Here is a 16,637-nt window from a genome sequence, read left to right as displayed (position 1 = left end):
GGACAGCTGCCAGATTACTGTGAAAAGGGGGACTGGGCGGGGAAGAGGGGTGGCTTCAGTAACTAGGTTTAACCCTGTGGGTGTTGGCTTCAGCAGTTGCCTGGCCCAGAGCAAAGCACAAGGCCATAGAAAAGAAAGGGTTGGGTCTCAGAGACTAGTTCAGACAAATAATTATATAAAAAGGAAATAAAGCACAGGGAAGTAAGAACAACACATCACAAGACAGGATAAGACAATGCCAGAGAATTGCAAAAGAATGCAAACTAGTTAAAGGTATAACCCCTCAGCACAGATTTAAACATTGATTTCAGGATAACAGTAGCTGCCATTTATTGAAAACCTATTATGGGCAAGGTTAATATATATCTATATATATGAATTACATATATATTATGTACCTGTTCTAATTATTCTTACTATCCCCATTTTATAGGAACGAATGTCCCAAGAGGTTAAGTAATTTGTCCAAAGTCATGTGGCCAGTAGGTGGCAGAACTGGAATTTCACCATAACACATAAGAAAGATTGGTAAATTGAAATGCATTGAAAAGGGAAAGTCAACACAAAATTGAATTTGAAAAAAGAGAAAAGATGTTGCTCTTGGTTTTCAACATAATAAAGTTCAACTAGAAATACCCTATAAGCAATGAAAGAGGTGGGGCTAAGGAAAACAACAAAAGGATTGTGATGTACATTTGGGATCATTCTCCTTTGCGAAAACCATTCCCTGTGTTTTCATCACTTCAAGATTAATCCATCATTTCATTAACAAAAAAAATTTAATTTTAGCAAAAATTATGAACCAGTTTCTTTCTAGATACTAGTGCAAATATAATTTTCCTTATTTTTTAGTTGATGGACTCCCAAATGGCTTCAGAATATGTTTAGTCCTTATCAGAGGAAGAACAGAAGAGGTATGATGATGACAGATGCATTTTGTACAGTATTATTTTTGCTAAGTCAAAGAGATAAAAGAAGAACAAAAGAGTAGGATGCTCGTCTGCCAGTCAAAAGAAAAAGGAAAAGAATGGTCAGAGGACCATAAGAAAAAAGGAGGAAACCAACAAGGAGCTTGGGAAATGGAATGAATTATTTTATTTGAGAATATGAGAACCTATGGCTCTATCCCTCAAAAAATTCTTACATTACCTGTTTGAGTAATTTATTGACAAAACCAGGAAAAGTCTACCCTTTCCTCCCTAAAGTCTACTTCAGACTTTAACCATGTTTTCCCAACTTCTGTTATGCTCATCCCCCTTTTCACTGACTTTACCCAAAGAGTCCAGCTTCATTTCTGACTATGTCATTAATGATTAAGCTGTAGTTATTCTTTCAGGAAATATTGCCCCTTCTGGCTTGGTTAATGACTCTGGATGCAAAACAAATGAACAGTCAGAAGTTACCAGTCAAGTTAACCAGTGGAGGCACAGATGCTGTGAAGATCCAATACCAGTGGCTCCCCCTGCTCTCGACTTGTACCTCTACAATAGCTTTTGATCTGGCAGAGCAGATGAAATAGCACCTCTATGCGATGTACCAATTCGTTTGTGCTCATAGGTACCCAAAATACCAAACTTTAGAGTATTGATCTTGGCTCTCTGATATGCTTTTATTTAGATGAAATTCTTTGGATTATGGCAAAATAATGTTAGTATTCATAGAATCAAATAATATCAGAGATGGAAGAAATTTTAATCTTATGTAAACTAAATTTCTCCACTGATGAGTCATTTATGTTAATTCATATACATGAGCACACACACACGCACACATACAAACTAACAGTTCTTTCCCTTGAAAATTCTTATACACTACTAGATCGAGGTAGGGATCTAAGAACCTGTTTGTTAAATTAAATTTATTGGGGTAACATTGGTTAATGACAGTATATAAATTTCAGGTGTAACTTTGTAATACAGTATCTGTATACTCTAGTGTGTGTTCATCATCTGAAGGTTTGTCTCCTTCCATCACCTTGTATTTGACCCCCTTTACCCAATTCATCATCTCCCTGCCCCCTTCCCCTCTGGAAACCACCATTGTGTTGTCTCTATCTATGAGTTTTTTGTTTTGTTTTGCTAGCTTGTTTGCTGCTTTTTGTTTTATATCCCACAAATGAGTGAAATCATACAGTTTTTGTCCTTTTCCATCTTATTTCACTTAGCATAATCTCAAGAGCCATCCATGTTGTCGCTAATGGCAATATTTCATCTTTTTATGGCTGAGTAGTGTTCCATTGTATATACATACCACATCTTCTTTACCCAATTATCCATCAAAGGACATTTAGGTTGTTTCCATGTCTTGGCTATTGTAAACAATGCTGCAATGAACATTAGGAGTACATGTATCTTTACGAATAAGTGTTTTCAATTTTTTTTGGTACCCAGAAGAGGGATTTTTGGTTCGTATGGTAGCTCTATTCTTAATTTTTTGAGGAACCTCCATACTGTTTTCCATAGTGGCTACAGCTACTACCACCAGCAGTGTACGACCTCAGTGCTTCCCTTTTCTCCACGTTATCTCCAACACTTGTTATTTCTTGTTTTATTGGTAATAGCCACTCTAACAGGTGTGAGGTAGTATCTCATTGTGGCTTTGATTGGCATTTCCCTTATAACTACTGATGTTGATCTTTCATAAATTTATTTATTGGCCATCGGTATATCTTCTTTGGAAAAGTGTCATTCAGTTTCTCTGCCCAATTTTTAATCAGATTGTTTTTGTTGTTGTTGTATGAATTCTTTACATATTTTGGATATTAACCCCTTATCAAATATATTGTTTGCAAATATCTTCTCCCATTTGGTTGATTGCCTTTTTTGGGGTTGATGGTTTCTTTTGCTGTTTGGAAGCTTTTTAGTTTGATGTAGTCTTGTTCATTTATATTTGTTTTACTTCCCTTGCCTTTAGGGTCAATATCACAAAAACCCCTCTAAGACCAAAGTCCATAAGTTTAGTGCCTATGTTTTCTTCTATGCAATATATTGTTAGGTCTTTTATATTAGGTCTTATATCAAAGAATTTATATTAGGTCTTATATCGAAGTCTTTAATTCATTTTAATTTTTGTGGATGGTGTCAGATAGCAGTCTAATTTCATTCTTTTGCTTGTGGCTTTCCAGTTTTCCCAACACCATTTATTGAAGAGACTTTCCTTTCTCCATTGTATATTTTTGGCTCCTTTGTCAAAAATTAGTTGCCATATGTGTACCATATATTTCTGGACTCTCAATTCTGTTCCATTGGTCTGCATGTCTGTTGTTCTGCCAATACCATATTATTTTGACTACTGTAGTTTTGTAGTATATTTTGAGTCAGGAAGTGTGATGCCTCTGGCTTTAAGAACCTGTGTTTTTTTAAGAAGCACCTCTGATGATTCTTATGACAGGGATTTGGGGAACACTGGTTTGAAATTCCTCTCCCAGTCTAGCCTGAAGAATATTACAGAAGAGCTGAGAATGGATAGAGCAAGGACCAGATAGAACTCTAGCCTTCCAAGTCCTATTCTAAAGCCCTTTCTCTCATATCAAAATGCCTCTCATACCCTATCATGTTTGCTAAGTTGAAATCAGATAGAAGGATAAAAGGAAAAAGATCAAAAAGTAACTCCTGGATAGAAATAAACACAAACTCTTCAGAGACAAAAAATATAATAAAAATGGAAGAATCTAAAATATCAATGATAAGGATAAAAAATATTTGTGACCTCAGTGCTTATGACAGCAGAAAGTAATATTTTATAGTCATATATAGCAAGGAGACTGAAGCTATAAAATGAAAGATACTATTACAGAAAGAAGAGGCAAATAAGAAATTAAAAGCGAACATGTTTAACAGGTGTATGTAAATAAAATCAGCATACAAAAATAAATTCAGCAAAAACAAATAGAAAAGAAAATTTAAGAAATAATATCAGCTATAATAGCATAAAAAAATACCTAGGAGTAAATCTAATAAAAGACGTTCAAGACTTCAACTAAACACTATAAACTGTTAGTAAGAGAAATTTTAAAAGATCTAAATGAAGAGACATACCACGCTCATGATTTGGAAGGTTCATATTGTAAAGATGTCAGTATTCCCCAAATCAACCTATAATTTCAACACAAAATACCAACAGGTTTTGTGAGTGTAGAAAATGACAATTTGATTTTTAATATTTGATCTTGTTTTACTTAATAAATGACATAGTTGTAGTTCACATAAGTACTGATGAATAAAATAGAAAAGAGAAGACATAGATTAGTTGAAGGTAGGCCAGAAAAAGGGAGAGAGAAGAAAGTAGGAGAGATTAAAACCAAAACTTAAGAATTAAAAAAAAAAAAACAAAACACCTACAGAAATCTCTGTGGTAAGAGGTGAAGCTGAATAAAAAATTTTTTCAAAATTGCCAAAACTTGGAAGCAACCAAAATTCCTTCAGTAGGTGCGTGGATAAACAAATGGTGGTACATGCAGACAATGCAATGTTATTCAGTGCCAAAAAGAAATTAGCTATCAAGCCATGAAAAAGACATGGAAGAAACTTAAGTACATATTACTAAGTGAAAGAAATCAATATGAAAGGCTACATACTGTATAATTCCAAGTATATGACATACTGGAAAAGGGAAAACTGAGGAGACAGTAAAAAGATCAGTGGTCCAAGGGTTGGAGGGGAGGGATGAGCACAGGATTTTCTGTGGAGAGCACAGGATTTTCACAGTAGTGAAACTATTCTGTATGATTCTACAATGGTGGATACATGCTGTTATATATTTGTCAAAACCCATAGAATGTACAACACAAAGAGTGAACTGTAACTAAACTATGAATTTGGGTGATGATGTGTCAATGTAGGTTCATTGATTGTGAAAAATGTACCATTCTGGTAAGGATGTTTATAGTGGGGTAGGTTGTGCATGAGTGGGGACAGGGAGTATACAAAAATCCTCTGTACTTTCTGCTCAATTTTGTTGTGAACCTAAAACTTATCCAAAAAATAAAGTTTATTAATTAAAAAAAAAGAAACTGCTGCTGGTCAGTGGCTTTCAACTAGTCTAATATATATCATTTCTTCCAAATTAAAAAATATTAACAGATATAAATATTATTTATCTTCTTAACACTTAACAGCTTATTTTTCTCTCAAAAGCAAAACAAGAAAATAATGAAAAATATTATGAGATAACAGTTGTTTCATTAAAACAATTATTTAGGTTCACCTTTACCATAAATTATAGCTTAATTTTGTCAAGAATTAATACATATATTTTCCACAAAAATTTAAGAAATATGAAATAGAAGTCTCAGAAATATAATTAAAATCATAGACATTTATTATATAGTTTTGACATTTCACAATTGTAGACAGCAATGTGGTAAAACAGAAGTCTGAACTTGAACTCTATAGAAAACCTTATCTCTCATTTGTTAACTAACCATATATGGGCAAGTTACTCTGAGTCTGTTTTCTCATCTGTAAAACTTCACAAAAGTTTTAACATTATATAAAAATACATGCAAATGCTGGTACTCATAAAGGTAAAAAAATATTAACATTAACTGAAAATTATTCATTAAATTTAATTTATTTTATCATTTCATGATACATTTTCTTCAGTCTTAGGAATTTTTATTCTCAATATAAAATAATCACGTCTTGTAAATTTTACATTTATAGCTGAATGTTTCTTCATTCATCACTGTCACTTCCTGAATCACTCAGCTGCAAATCATTTCCTAAAATAAAAAAATAGCAAAACTGTAATGATTAAATATTTAATATTTTAATGTTTAATATATTTATTTTTGAATAACATAAATATTATACAAAAACATAAATATTATACAAAAAGTAATTCCAAGTGATACTGTTTAGTCAACATTTTGTCATTAATAATCAGACTTCTGATACTATAATACAATTTAGTCACATTGTTAGTAACTCAAATAATCAATACTGCCTGTAAAGAAAAAATACACCACTAACCTTCAGCATAATTTTAATATCACCTGGTATCTATTTTGGTCTTTTTTTTATCTTCTTTCACCTACCAACATCACCCTTCTTTTTATACCCTTTTTATACCACTGATTTAATTACACCAGGAAATGAGAGAAAATGTGGTTTAGAAGATCAGATTATACCATTTTCAAGAGTGAAAAAAATTATAAAATTTTTAAATTAACATTTTGTCAAAATCATCACGCTTTTTAAAAGTAACTCATCATTGATTTCTTTTGTAATTCATCCATGTGCTTATGGTCATGAAACTTACATTTCAGTGCGGAAACAGACAGTAAATACATAAACAAATCTGTAATATGCCAAGAAGGGATAAATACTATGAAAAAATGAAGATAGGAATGGGGAGAGTGGTAGGAGGTGCTATTTTAGATAGGGTAGTTGGGAAGACTTCTTTGAGAGGTGACATTAGAACAGAAATCCAAATGTAAAGAGAAAGTCATGAAAATATGGAGGGGAGTAACTGTCCAGGCTCAGGGAACAGCACATACAAATGCCCCAAGGCAGAAGCATCCTTGTTGTGTTCTCTGACTGTAAGAAGGTCACTGTGGCTGGAGTAGAACAAAGAGGAAGGGAATAATAGGAAATGAGGTCACAAAAATATCCAGAGACCATGGTTTCTAGGTTATGGTAATAACTTTGAATTTTGTTTGAAATGTAATGAGAATTCATCAGAAAATTTTAAGCAGTTAACTGAATTGGACACTACTACATATCAATGAATAAACTATAATGGTATGGAAGAAACAAGGAATCAGGGAGAACAGTATGAATCTATTGTAGTTTCTCATGTAAGAAATAATACTGGCTTTGACTCAGGTGGTTCAGGTGGAGGTAGTGGTAAATGGTCAGATTTATAATACACTTTGAAGATAAAACTTAAAAGACCATCAAAAGCACTAGACTTAGGGCATGAGAGAAAGCAAAAAGTGAAGAACAACCCTCAAAATTTCTGGTCTAAACACCTAGGTAAATGGTGGTATCATTTACTGAGATGAGAAATGCAAGAGGAACAAGACTGTGAGAAAAATTACAAGTTCAGCTTTCAATATGGCACCTTTGAGAAATCTTGTAAATTTTTAAGTATATATGGTACAGGCAATTGGATATAAAAGTCTGGAGCTGAAGGTAGGGGCTAGAGCCGGAAGTAAAGATTTGGGAGTCATTGATTATAGGGGTTTATTTGAAGCTATGGGATTGGATTAAATCATTTGGGTAGTAAATTACAATGGTTAAAAAAAATCTTGTAATTTTTAACTACTCCACAATCAACAAAAGCTGGCATATTTTGAAGTTAATACCCAATTTAAGAAGAGTAGATTTTAAGCCATATATAAGTTGTTCTGAGGTATCTCAGTCTATTACCTGAACTCCAGAGCTGATTATATCATTTGATAAAGAAATCTGCTAAAACTTCTTTTGTGCATCTGGTTCCCATGACCATTTCATCAATTTCAAAGCTTAAGTTTCCACTTATTATACAACTATTGAATGGCACAAGAATGTTCAACGTGATATGATGCCTGTAATATGAGTTTCTCAAGTCCCAAACCCAAACATCCTGAGTTTCATTTTTCTTAATAGACTTCATGTTATAGATGTCATATGCATAGTATCACCGTGCTGTTAAAATGCTCAGTCATTTTTGAAGATATGAGATTAGCCTCTGAATAGAGGTTTTTAGTACAAGCAATATGTTTTTAATCAAAATGGTAATTATGACTTGAAAAAAAGAGTTTACCCATAGCAAATGCATTCAGACACCTAAACCAGTGGTTTTCAATGGGAGCAACACTGCCCGCTGAAAGATTTTACAGAAATTTATGTAAGGGGTTGCCTGTCCAGATGATTTGCGGATTGCTAGCGGCAGTCAGTGAGAGGAGAACTTAGTGATGGCAAATGTCTTGTAATGCTGGGGCCAGTCTTGTATAATACAGACCTCCTCCACATTCTGCACAACTTGAAAGTCCAGTACGATACTCATGTACTTGGAAGACCTGCTTATAATTTTAAGGCTAGAACCTAATTGCATTTTTGTAAGCTAGAAGTATTCTTTTGCACAGATTTAAAATTTACTGAGAAGGTCCAACATGGCAGATTAGAAACACACTATGACTGCTGCCTCCCAGGATCACATTAAAATTACAAATAATTATAGACCAATCAACCTCTAAGAATCATCTAAAGACAAGCTGAACAGAACCCCTATAATTAAGGAAATAAAGAAAAGGCCACATTGAGACTGGTAGGAGAGGCAGAGACATGAAACAGGCTGGCCCCGAAACCACAGGTAGTGGTTAAACACCGAAGGGACACCTCCCCGAAGAGGGGGGAGTCCTAGCCCCATACTAGGCTCCCAACCCAGAAGTCCTGTGCCAGGAAGACGAGTCCCCACAACATCTGACAGTGAATACCAGTGAGGACTCTGTCCATCCACCCTTGTGAGATGGAAGGCAGCTGGAAACCCAGACATCCTCTAAAGGGTCAGCACCCAAATACACTCACTTGCAAATACTCACCTGGGTTCCGATAAAGGGGCAACAACTTGAAAGGTGCCAGAGACATTCGGGGAAGCTGAGTTGTGTGGCTCAGAGTAAGGGCTGGAGGGAGAGCCACTATTGTCCTTGAGTGAAGCCCATCGCACCTGTAGTCTACAGGAGGGCATCATCATTCCTATGTTGAGCCTTTCCCTAAAAGGGCCAAATCTGAGACCTCTTTGGTCTAGTTAAAGCCACACATGCATACTACTTTGGTGACACCCTGGGTCACTGCGCCTCCCAGCTAGTGCTGCATCACCGGGGGGCACTCTCAGCTCCCAGAGGCTGGCCCCACGCCACAAGCTGCAGAACCCGTTTACAGCAGCAAATGGCTCATGTACGCTGGGAACTTTGGGTGGCAGACAGTTAGCCACAAATTGCACTGTAGCCTTTCTTGGGTGGCTCTCAGAAATCTGAGGGCCGAAGGAGAGCAGTGGTTGGCTAGCGTTCTCAGGGCATTTTGCAAAGTAGTCACAGGCCCAGCACTGGCGCAAGAACTGAATCTGCATTAACTTTGTAAAAACCACTGTCCATGCCTCCTGACTCCTTGAGACCCTGCCCCGCCCAGCTAGTGCTGCATTGCCGGGAACACTCCCAACTTTGTGTCAATGAGCCTGGCCCATGTACCTAAGGAGGCTCTTTCAATGGCCGAGCCTTATGGGCAGCTGACAGGTGGCAACAGGTCTAGGGGAGCCCTGAGCCTTTTGCTCAGTGGCCCAAGGCCCAATACTGGTGGCAGCCGGCATCTGTTCACAGTGAGGCCACGCACACTCTCCCCAGGTACAACACAAGCAGCAAACAACCACATATAGCTTTGTAGCTCCCATCAGATAACCCTGGGTAGGTCACAGGCAAAGCTAGAGACACTAGAAACAATACAACCAGAGACCAGCTTCAGACCATGTCAGAACACTACCTGATTAGCCCCACAGGTGGCACACCTAAAGGGTAGTCTCAACAGGCACAAGAGCCCACTGGGGCAAATCCCCCTCTAAGGGGTCACTCCCCACAAAGCAGCTCATACATTGTGGGTGTAGCCAACCCTCACAGCCAGTCAGCTGAGAGTCAATCCCACAGATGTTCCAAAAGCAATCAAGGCTCAACTATTATACAACAGGAGAATACACACAACACACACAGGACACTCCTGGAACTCATGCACAGGTGATCAGGGAGACTGTGCCACTGGACCATACGGGACACATACTACATAAGGCCACCCAGAAAAGATGAGAGACATAAGAGATCTACCTAATACATAGAAACAAACACAGAGAGGCAGTCAGAATGAGGAAACAAAAAACCATGTTCCAAATAAAAAATCAGGAGAAACCTCCAGAAAAAGTAATAAATGAAACAGAGGCAACCAACCTACCAGAAACATAGTTTAAAACACTGGTTATAAGAACGCTTAAGGAACTTAGTGAGAACTTCAACAAGAGATATTATACTAAGCATACATAAGGACTTGAAACTATAAAAAAAGTCAGAAATCAAGAATACGAGAACTGAAACGACGACTACACTACAGGGAATCAACAGCAGACTAGATGAAGCAGAGGACTGAGTCAGCAATTTAGAAGACAAAGTAGCATAAAACACCAAATTGGAACAACAAAACGAAAAAAGAATAAAAATAACGAAGAAAGTTTAAGGGACCTTGGGATACTGCATTTACCAGAACCTTCCATACAATGTTGAAGGAAATCATGACACTATTCCTCCTTGCTTTTTTCCTGACTTTAATGGGAATGCTTCAAGTCTCTATTAATCTAGTGTTGGCAGTAGTTTTGCTTTTTATAATTAACTTTTATAAAGTTAAGGAAATTCTCCTACATTTTACCTTTGGCAAAAGTTTTAAAATTAATAAATACTGAATTTTGTCAAATTCAAATGTGTTGAAATGATCATATAGTTTTAATCCTATAATCTGTTAATGTGGTGAATTATATTGATATTATTTCAGATACTGAACATCTTATATTTCTGTAATGACTCTCATTTGGTCATGATTTAACTTGCTTGTTTTAAATGCACTGATTATTCAATTTGCTAATATTGTATTTAATAATTTTGCATCCATGTTCTTAAGAGAAATTGATCCACAATGCTTTTCGTCTTATTCCTGTACAGTTTTGATACTGAGATTATCCTCAAATTGTAAAAGAATCGGGTCACTTTCCCTACTTTTCTATGCTCTGAAACAGTTTGCAGAAGATAACAATTATTTGTTTCTTGAAGATTTGTTAAAATTCATCTGTGAAACTATCTTCAGTTTTCCAGTATCTTGGGGACATGGAAATAGGGTGGAGGAAGAAGAGACATTAATTGGTTTCTTCAGGCTTTCTACCTTTCTTTGAGTCAGATTTGGTAAGTTATACTTTTTCTAGAAAATCATCTAGTTCTATGCCAAGTTTACTGGGGTGAAATTTTTGTAAAATTCTCATAATTTTTAAAATAAAAGCATATTATAGTTGTAATTTTAACCACTTTTTCATTCCTAATTTTGTTTATTTGTGCCTTTTCCTTTTTGCTTAATCAGCCATTGTTAGAAGTTGGTCTTTTTATTAGTTTTTGAAGAAATTACTGTTAGTTTTGTTGATCCTCTAATGTTTCTGTTATCTACTAAGTTAATTTAAATTCTAATCTATAGTACTTTCTTCTTCTGCTTTCTTTAAGATGTTATTGTTCTTCTAGACCCTCAAGGTAAACCTTTTATTCATTTATTTTCAATTTTTTAAAGAATTTTTTGAAGCTACAAATTTCCCCATAAGTACCATTTTGGCTGTATTCCAAAATTGCTCAGATATATTATTTTTGATATTGCTTAATTATAAATATGTTGTAATTTCATTGTAGCTTCCTTTTAACATGTAATTAGGCATATTCTTTGAAGTTTCTAAGCACGCATTTTTAAACTAATTTTTGTTATTTATATCTTCATTATATTTTAGTCAGGTAATACAATCAATAAAATATGAATTATTTGAAATGTGTTATTTCCTTTGTTCTAGTAGGAAGTAATTTCTATTAATGTTTGATATATACTTTAAAAGAATACCCACTTTGCATTTTTGGATTGTGGGATTCTATATTTACTATTAGAATAGGTACATTAGTTATGTTGTTGAAAGATTTTATACCCTTACCAAATTTTGTCTGCTTGATTACAGATGCATTAATCTTCCACTATGATAGAGACTTGTCAATTCCTCCTACTTCTGTAAATTGTTACTTTATATAAATACACACACACATATATAACTACATATTTTAATATACGTACATATGTGGTAAAAATATTATTATGGATATACAAATTCATAATTATTTATCCTCCTAGTGAATTAAGCCCTTTGTCATTACTTGGTCATTCAAGAAATCAGATGCTCCAATTTTACCTCTCAAGTTAGGAATAATAGTACTAAAGACATAAATAACTATAAGTTCGAAAGACCTTTCTTGGTCCCTAATTAACTCGTAGTTTTACTTTAACTCTCCGCTACCCAGTCTTGGCTCCTTTTTTATTTAGTTCTGTCATTAGGCTAGAGCTAGTCAATCTTTCCTAGCTACTTACTTTATCATTATTAACTTACACTGTGAGATTAGTTTTAAACATAGAGAAAATTTATTCTCCACCATAGAGTTATCAACCAGAATAACTTTATTAAAAAGTATTTAGTGAGCATCTACTATGTATCAGGTACTGTGCTAGGTGCAACTATTCAATGATAAGCAAAAATAAACACGGTCACTGGTCTTCCTGGAGCTTATACTTTAAAAGAGAGCAAATCATACAAATAAATATAAATTTATAATTGTGAAAGTGATATTAAGAAGATATTACTCTGAAGACCTATAAAAAAGGGGATCTAATGTCAGGAAGGCAAGGAACATTTTCTTGATAAAGTAAACCTTGAATTGTAATCTAAAGGAGAAAAAGTTAACTACATGAAAAGAAGGAAGTGTTTCTGGCTGAATGGACAGCATGTGTAAGGGCCCTGAGGTGGGTAAAAGTATTTGAGTATAGTAGCAAAAGAAGGCAAATGTTACTAGTACAGAAAGAGCAAGACCATTATGTTCAGATGTTTTGTTGCTTAAATTATAAAAGAATTTAAAAGCTATTGAAAAGTTTGAAGCAGAAGAGGTGACAAATTATAGTTGAGTTATGAAAAGATCAATATGGCTGCAATGTACATAATAAATTAAAAATGGGTTTGAGTAGATTTGGGCTGAACCCATAAGAAGTCATTGTACAGTAAAAGCAAGAAATAATGGTCTGTTTAACTAGAATGACAGTGGTGGAGATGCAGAGAAGTAGATGAATTTGAGAAATATTAAGGAGGTAAAAAAACAGGTCTCAGTGAAGGATTGACTATATTGTAAAGAGAGGAAGTTAACCTTTGAATACAATCAGGTTTCTGGTTTGCATAATTAGAGGAATCCTGCCTTTCACTAAGAAGAAACATACTTAGCCAAATATTATAAGCTGGTTTTAGACAAAGTGAATTTGAAATGCCTTTTACGAAGAAATGATGCTGAATTTATGTATCTAGAGTTCAGAGGTCTGGGTCAGAGATGAAAATATTTACAAGTTATCTATTGATTGCAACAGCATATGGAGATTATCCAGGAGAAGAGTATAGAATAAAAAGAAAAAAGGACCTAGGATTAAACCTTGAGGAACTCTAGCTCTAATAGACTGAGTAGATTATAAACCACCAAAGAAGAGAGAGAAAGGTATCTGGAAAGATGGCAAAAAAAACCAAAAAGGCATTATGTCACAGAGTCAAAAGAAAATGAATAATTCAGTAGGAGGGTATGGTTAACAGTATCAAATTAATAAGAGTATTTCCCTTTATCCAAATTTTAGATCATAGCCAGTATGGCTTCACTGTGAATTCTTACTTTTCTAATTACTCATGCTTATGTTGACTTACTTAAAGTATTCATCAGAAGGCCACTGTTGTTAGGATCTCTATTCTGACTGGGATCTATGTCAGGAATCCTGCACTGTGGCATGGCAGACAGGGTAGGATGTCCTGAGACATAATTCCCCGGATCAGAAGGAGAGGATCTGTACTCTTCATCTTCTGAGTCACTGGAACTATCCTCACTGCTTGAAGATGACGAACTTTTAGAATCCGATGAACTATCACAACTACTCATCTGGTCCATTAGACTAGCTTCTGCCTTCAGTTCTGAAAACAGAATTGAATAGATAGGTTAAATAAATAATATTAAATATAAATACTAAACAAATATAATAAAATGTAAATGGTTAGTTTCTAAGAAAGCATTGATGAGGAATAAGTAAGACTAAACATATGAGCATAAACATATGTACATTTAAAGCATTGTATATAAAAAAACTTCCCTATGAGCGCAAAATAAAAAGTAACATTCTTCTTCCTATCCCCTCAAGTTCCTTTAATTCTACTTCCCAGGAATAATCACTGCTAATACTTTGTTGTGACCATATGTGTTTTTAAATTCTGCTTGGAAACTGGCATTTTAGATTTTGACAACCAAATCACCTATTGTTAGATCTTGAGTTTGCTCTTTATTACTACCCACCCATAAGTTAAAAAAAAAAAAAAAAAAAAAGAGGGGCTGGCCCGGTGGCTCAGGTGGTTTGAGCTCCATGCTCCTAACTCCGAAGGCTGCTGGTTCGATTCCCACATGGGCCAGTGGGCTCTCAACCACAAGGTTGCCAGTTGGATTCCTCAACTCCCTCAAGGGATGGTGGGCAGCACTCCCTACAACTAAGATTGAACATGGTACCTTGAGCTGAGCTGCCGCTGAGCTCCTGGATGGCTCAGTTGGTTGGAGCGCATTCTCTCAACCACAAGGTTGCCAGTTCAATTCCTTGACTCCAGCAAGGGATGGTGGGCTGCCTGCAACTAGTAACAGCAACTGGACCTGGAGCTGAGCTGCGCCCTCCACAACTAAGACTGAAAGGACAACAACTTGACTTGGAAAAAAGTCCTGGAAGTACACACTGTTCCCCAATAAAGTCCCATTCTTTAATAAAATCTTACAAAAAACAAGATATAGGCAGTGTCTAAATCTAAGCACTATACTTATTTATACCATTATACTCATACATGTTATTCAAATAAAATATAATAAAAGTGTGAAAAATTAAAACTGTAAAAATTAAAACCTATTTCAGCAGAAAACATCCTCCAGCTCTTATTTCCCCAATACATACAATGCAACATAATATATACAGATGAATTTCTTTTTTTCCTTGACTCTGTTGAGGTATAATTGACAAATAAAATTGTATGTACTTAAAGTGTACACAAAATTAGTTTTATCATGAAAGTATGTTGAATTTTGTCAAATGTTTTTTGTATCTACTGAGATGATCATATAATTTTTAATCTTCATTCTATTAATGTGGTGTATCATGTTTATTCGTTAGCATGTTATAACATTCTTGCATCCCAGGCAAAAATCTCACTTGATCATGCCTTCTAATGTGCTGCTGAATTTGGTTTGCTAGTATTTTGTTGAGGATGTCTGCATCTATGTTCATCAGATATTGGCCTGTAATTTTCTCTTCTTGTAGTGTCCTTATTTGGCTTTGGTATCAGGGCAATGCTGGCCTCATAAAAATGAATTTGAAAGTGTTCCCTCTTCGTCAACTTTCTGGAATAGTTTGAGAAAAATTGGCATTAATACTTTGAACATTTGGTAGAATTTCACCAATGAGGCCATCTGGTCTCGGCGTTTTCTTTGCTAGAAGGTTTTTGATTAGTTCATTTGATTACTTCAATCTTCATACATTGGTCTGTTCGGATTTTCTATTTCTTCATGATTTAGTCTTGGTAGGTTGTTTATTTTTAGGAATTTATCCATTTCTTCTATGCGATCCAATTTATTTGCCTATGATTGTTCATAGTAGTCTCTTATGAATATTTGTATCTGTGGTATCTGTTGCAATATCTCTTTCATTTCTGACTTTATTTAAGCCTTCTCTTTTTCTTTCTTTGTTGGTCTAGTTAAAGGTTTGTCAATTTCATCTTTACAAAAAACCAATCTAGTTTCATTCATCTTTTCTGTTAATAGTTTTTCTAGTCTCTATTTCTTTTATTTTTGCTCTGATAATTATAACTTCCTTCCTTCTTCTAACTTTGGGCTTACTTTGCTCTTTTTCTAGTTCTTTGAAGTGTAAAATTAGGTTAGTTTAGAATTTTCTTTTTTCTTATTGTAGGCATTTATTACTATAAATTTCCCTTTTAGAACTGCTTTTATTGCATACCATAAGTTTTCGTATATTGCTTTTATTTATTTCAAGATTTTTAAAATTGAATTTATTGGCTAACAAAATTATATAGGTTTCAAGTGTACAATTCTATGATACATCTTCTATATATTGCATTTTGTGTTCACCACTCAAAGTCAAATCTTCCGTCACCATACATTTGACTCCCTTTATCTCCTTCTATCTCCTTCCCCTTTACCCTCTGGTAACCATTAAACTGTTGACTGTTTATATGAGCCTTTGCTTGTTTGTCTTGTTTGTTGCTTTCTGTTTTAGATCCCACATATGAGTGAAATTAGATGGCTTTCTACTTTTTCTGTCTGACTTATTTGGCTTAACATGATAATCTTAAGATCCATCCATGTTGTCACAAATGGCAGTATTTCATCTTTTCTTATGGCCAAGTAATATTCCATTGTATATATGTACCACATCTTTACCCAGTCATCTATGGAAGGACACTTCAGTTGTTTCCATGTCTTGGCTACTATGAATAATGCTGCAATGAACATAGGGGTACATATATCTTTATGGATAAATTTTTTTACATTTTTTTTGGTTGATACCCAGAAGAGGTATTGCTGGGTCATATGGTAATTCTATTTTAATTTTTTAAAGCATCTCCATGCTGTTTTCCATAGTGGCTGCACAAATTTACATTCCCACCAGCAGTATATAAGCGTTCTTTTTTCTCTACAACCTCGCCAACATTTGTTATTACTTGTTGATAATAGCCATTTTAACAAGTGTGAGGTGGTATTTCACTGTGGTTTTAATTTGCATTTCCCTAATAGCTAGTGAAGTTGAGCATCTTTCCAT

The 16,637-nt window shown here is 34.9% G+C and overlaps 1 protein-coding gene across 1 annotated transcript in view; it reads right to left on the bottom strand.

Annotated features, from left to right (window-relative positions):
* Window positions 1-5,546: 5,546 nt before the first annotated feature.
* Window positions 5,547-16,637, bottom strand: part of EAF2 (ELL associated factor 2) — a 39,686-nt gene continuing 28,595 nt past the window's right edge. Inside the window, exons 5-6 of the mRNA XM_033134441.1 lie at window positions 13,486-13,746; window positions 5,547-5,722 (exon numbers count right to left, since the gene is read on the bottom strand). Of these exons, the coding sequence (XP_032990332.1) occupies window positions 5,676-5,722; window positions 13,486-13,746 (308 nt within the window). The 3' untranslated portion in view covers window positions 5,547-5,675. The remainder of the gene's footprint in view (window positions 5,723-13,485; window positions 13,747-16,637) is intronic.

The sequence above is a fragment of the Rhinolophus ferrumequinum genome, chromosome 2 (assembly GCF_004115265.2).
Source record: "Rhinolophus ferrumequinum isolate MPI-CBG mRhiFer1 chromosome 2, mRhiFer1_v1.p, whole genome shotgun sequence".
NCBI lineage: Eukaryota > Metazoa > Chordata > Mammalia > Chiroptera > Rhinolophidae > Rhinolophus > Rhinolophus ferrumequinum.
The sequence above is the reverse complement of the archived record's forward strand: the minus strand, read 5'-3'. Positions and strand labels throughout refer to the sequence as shown.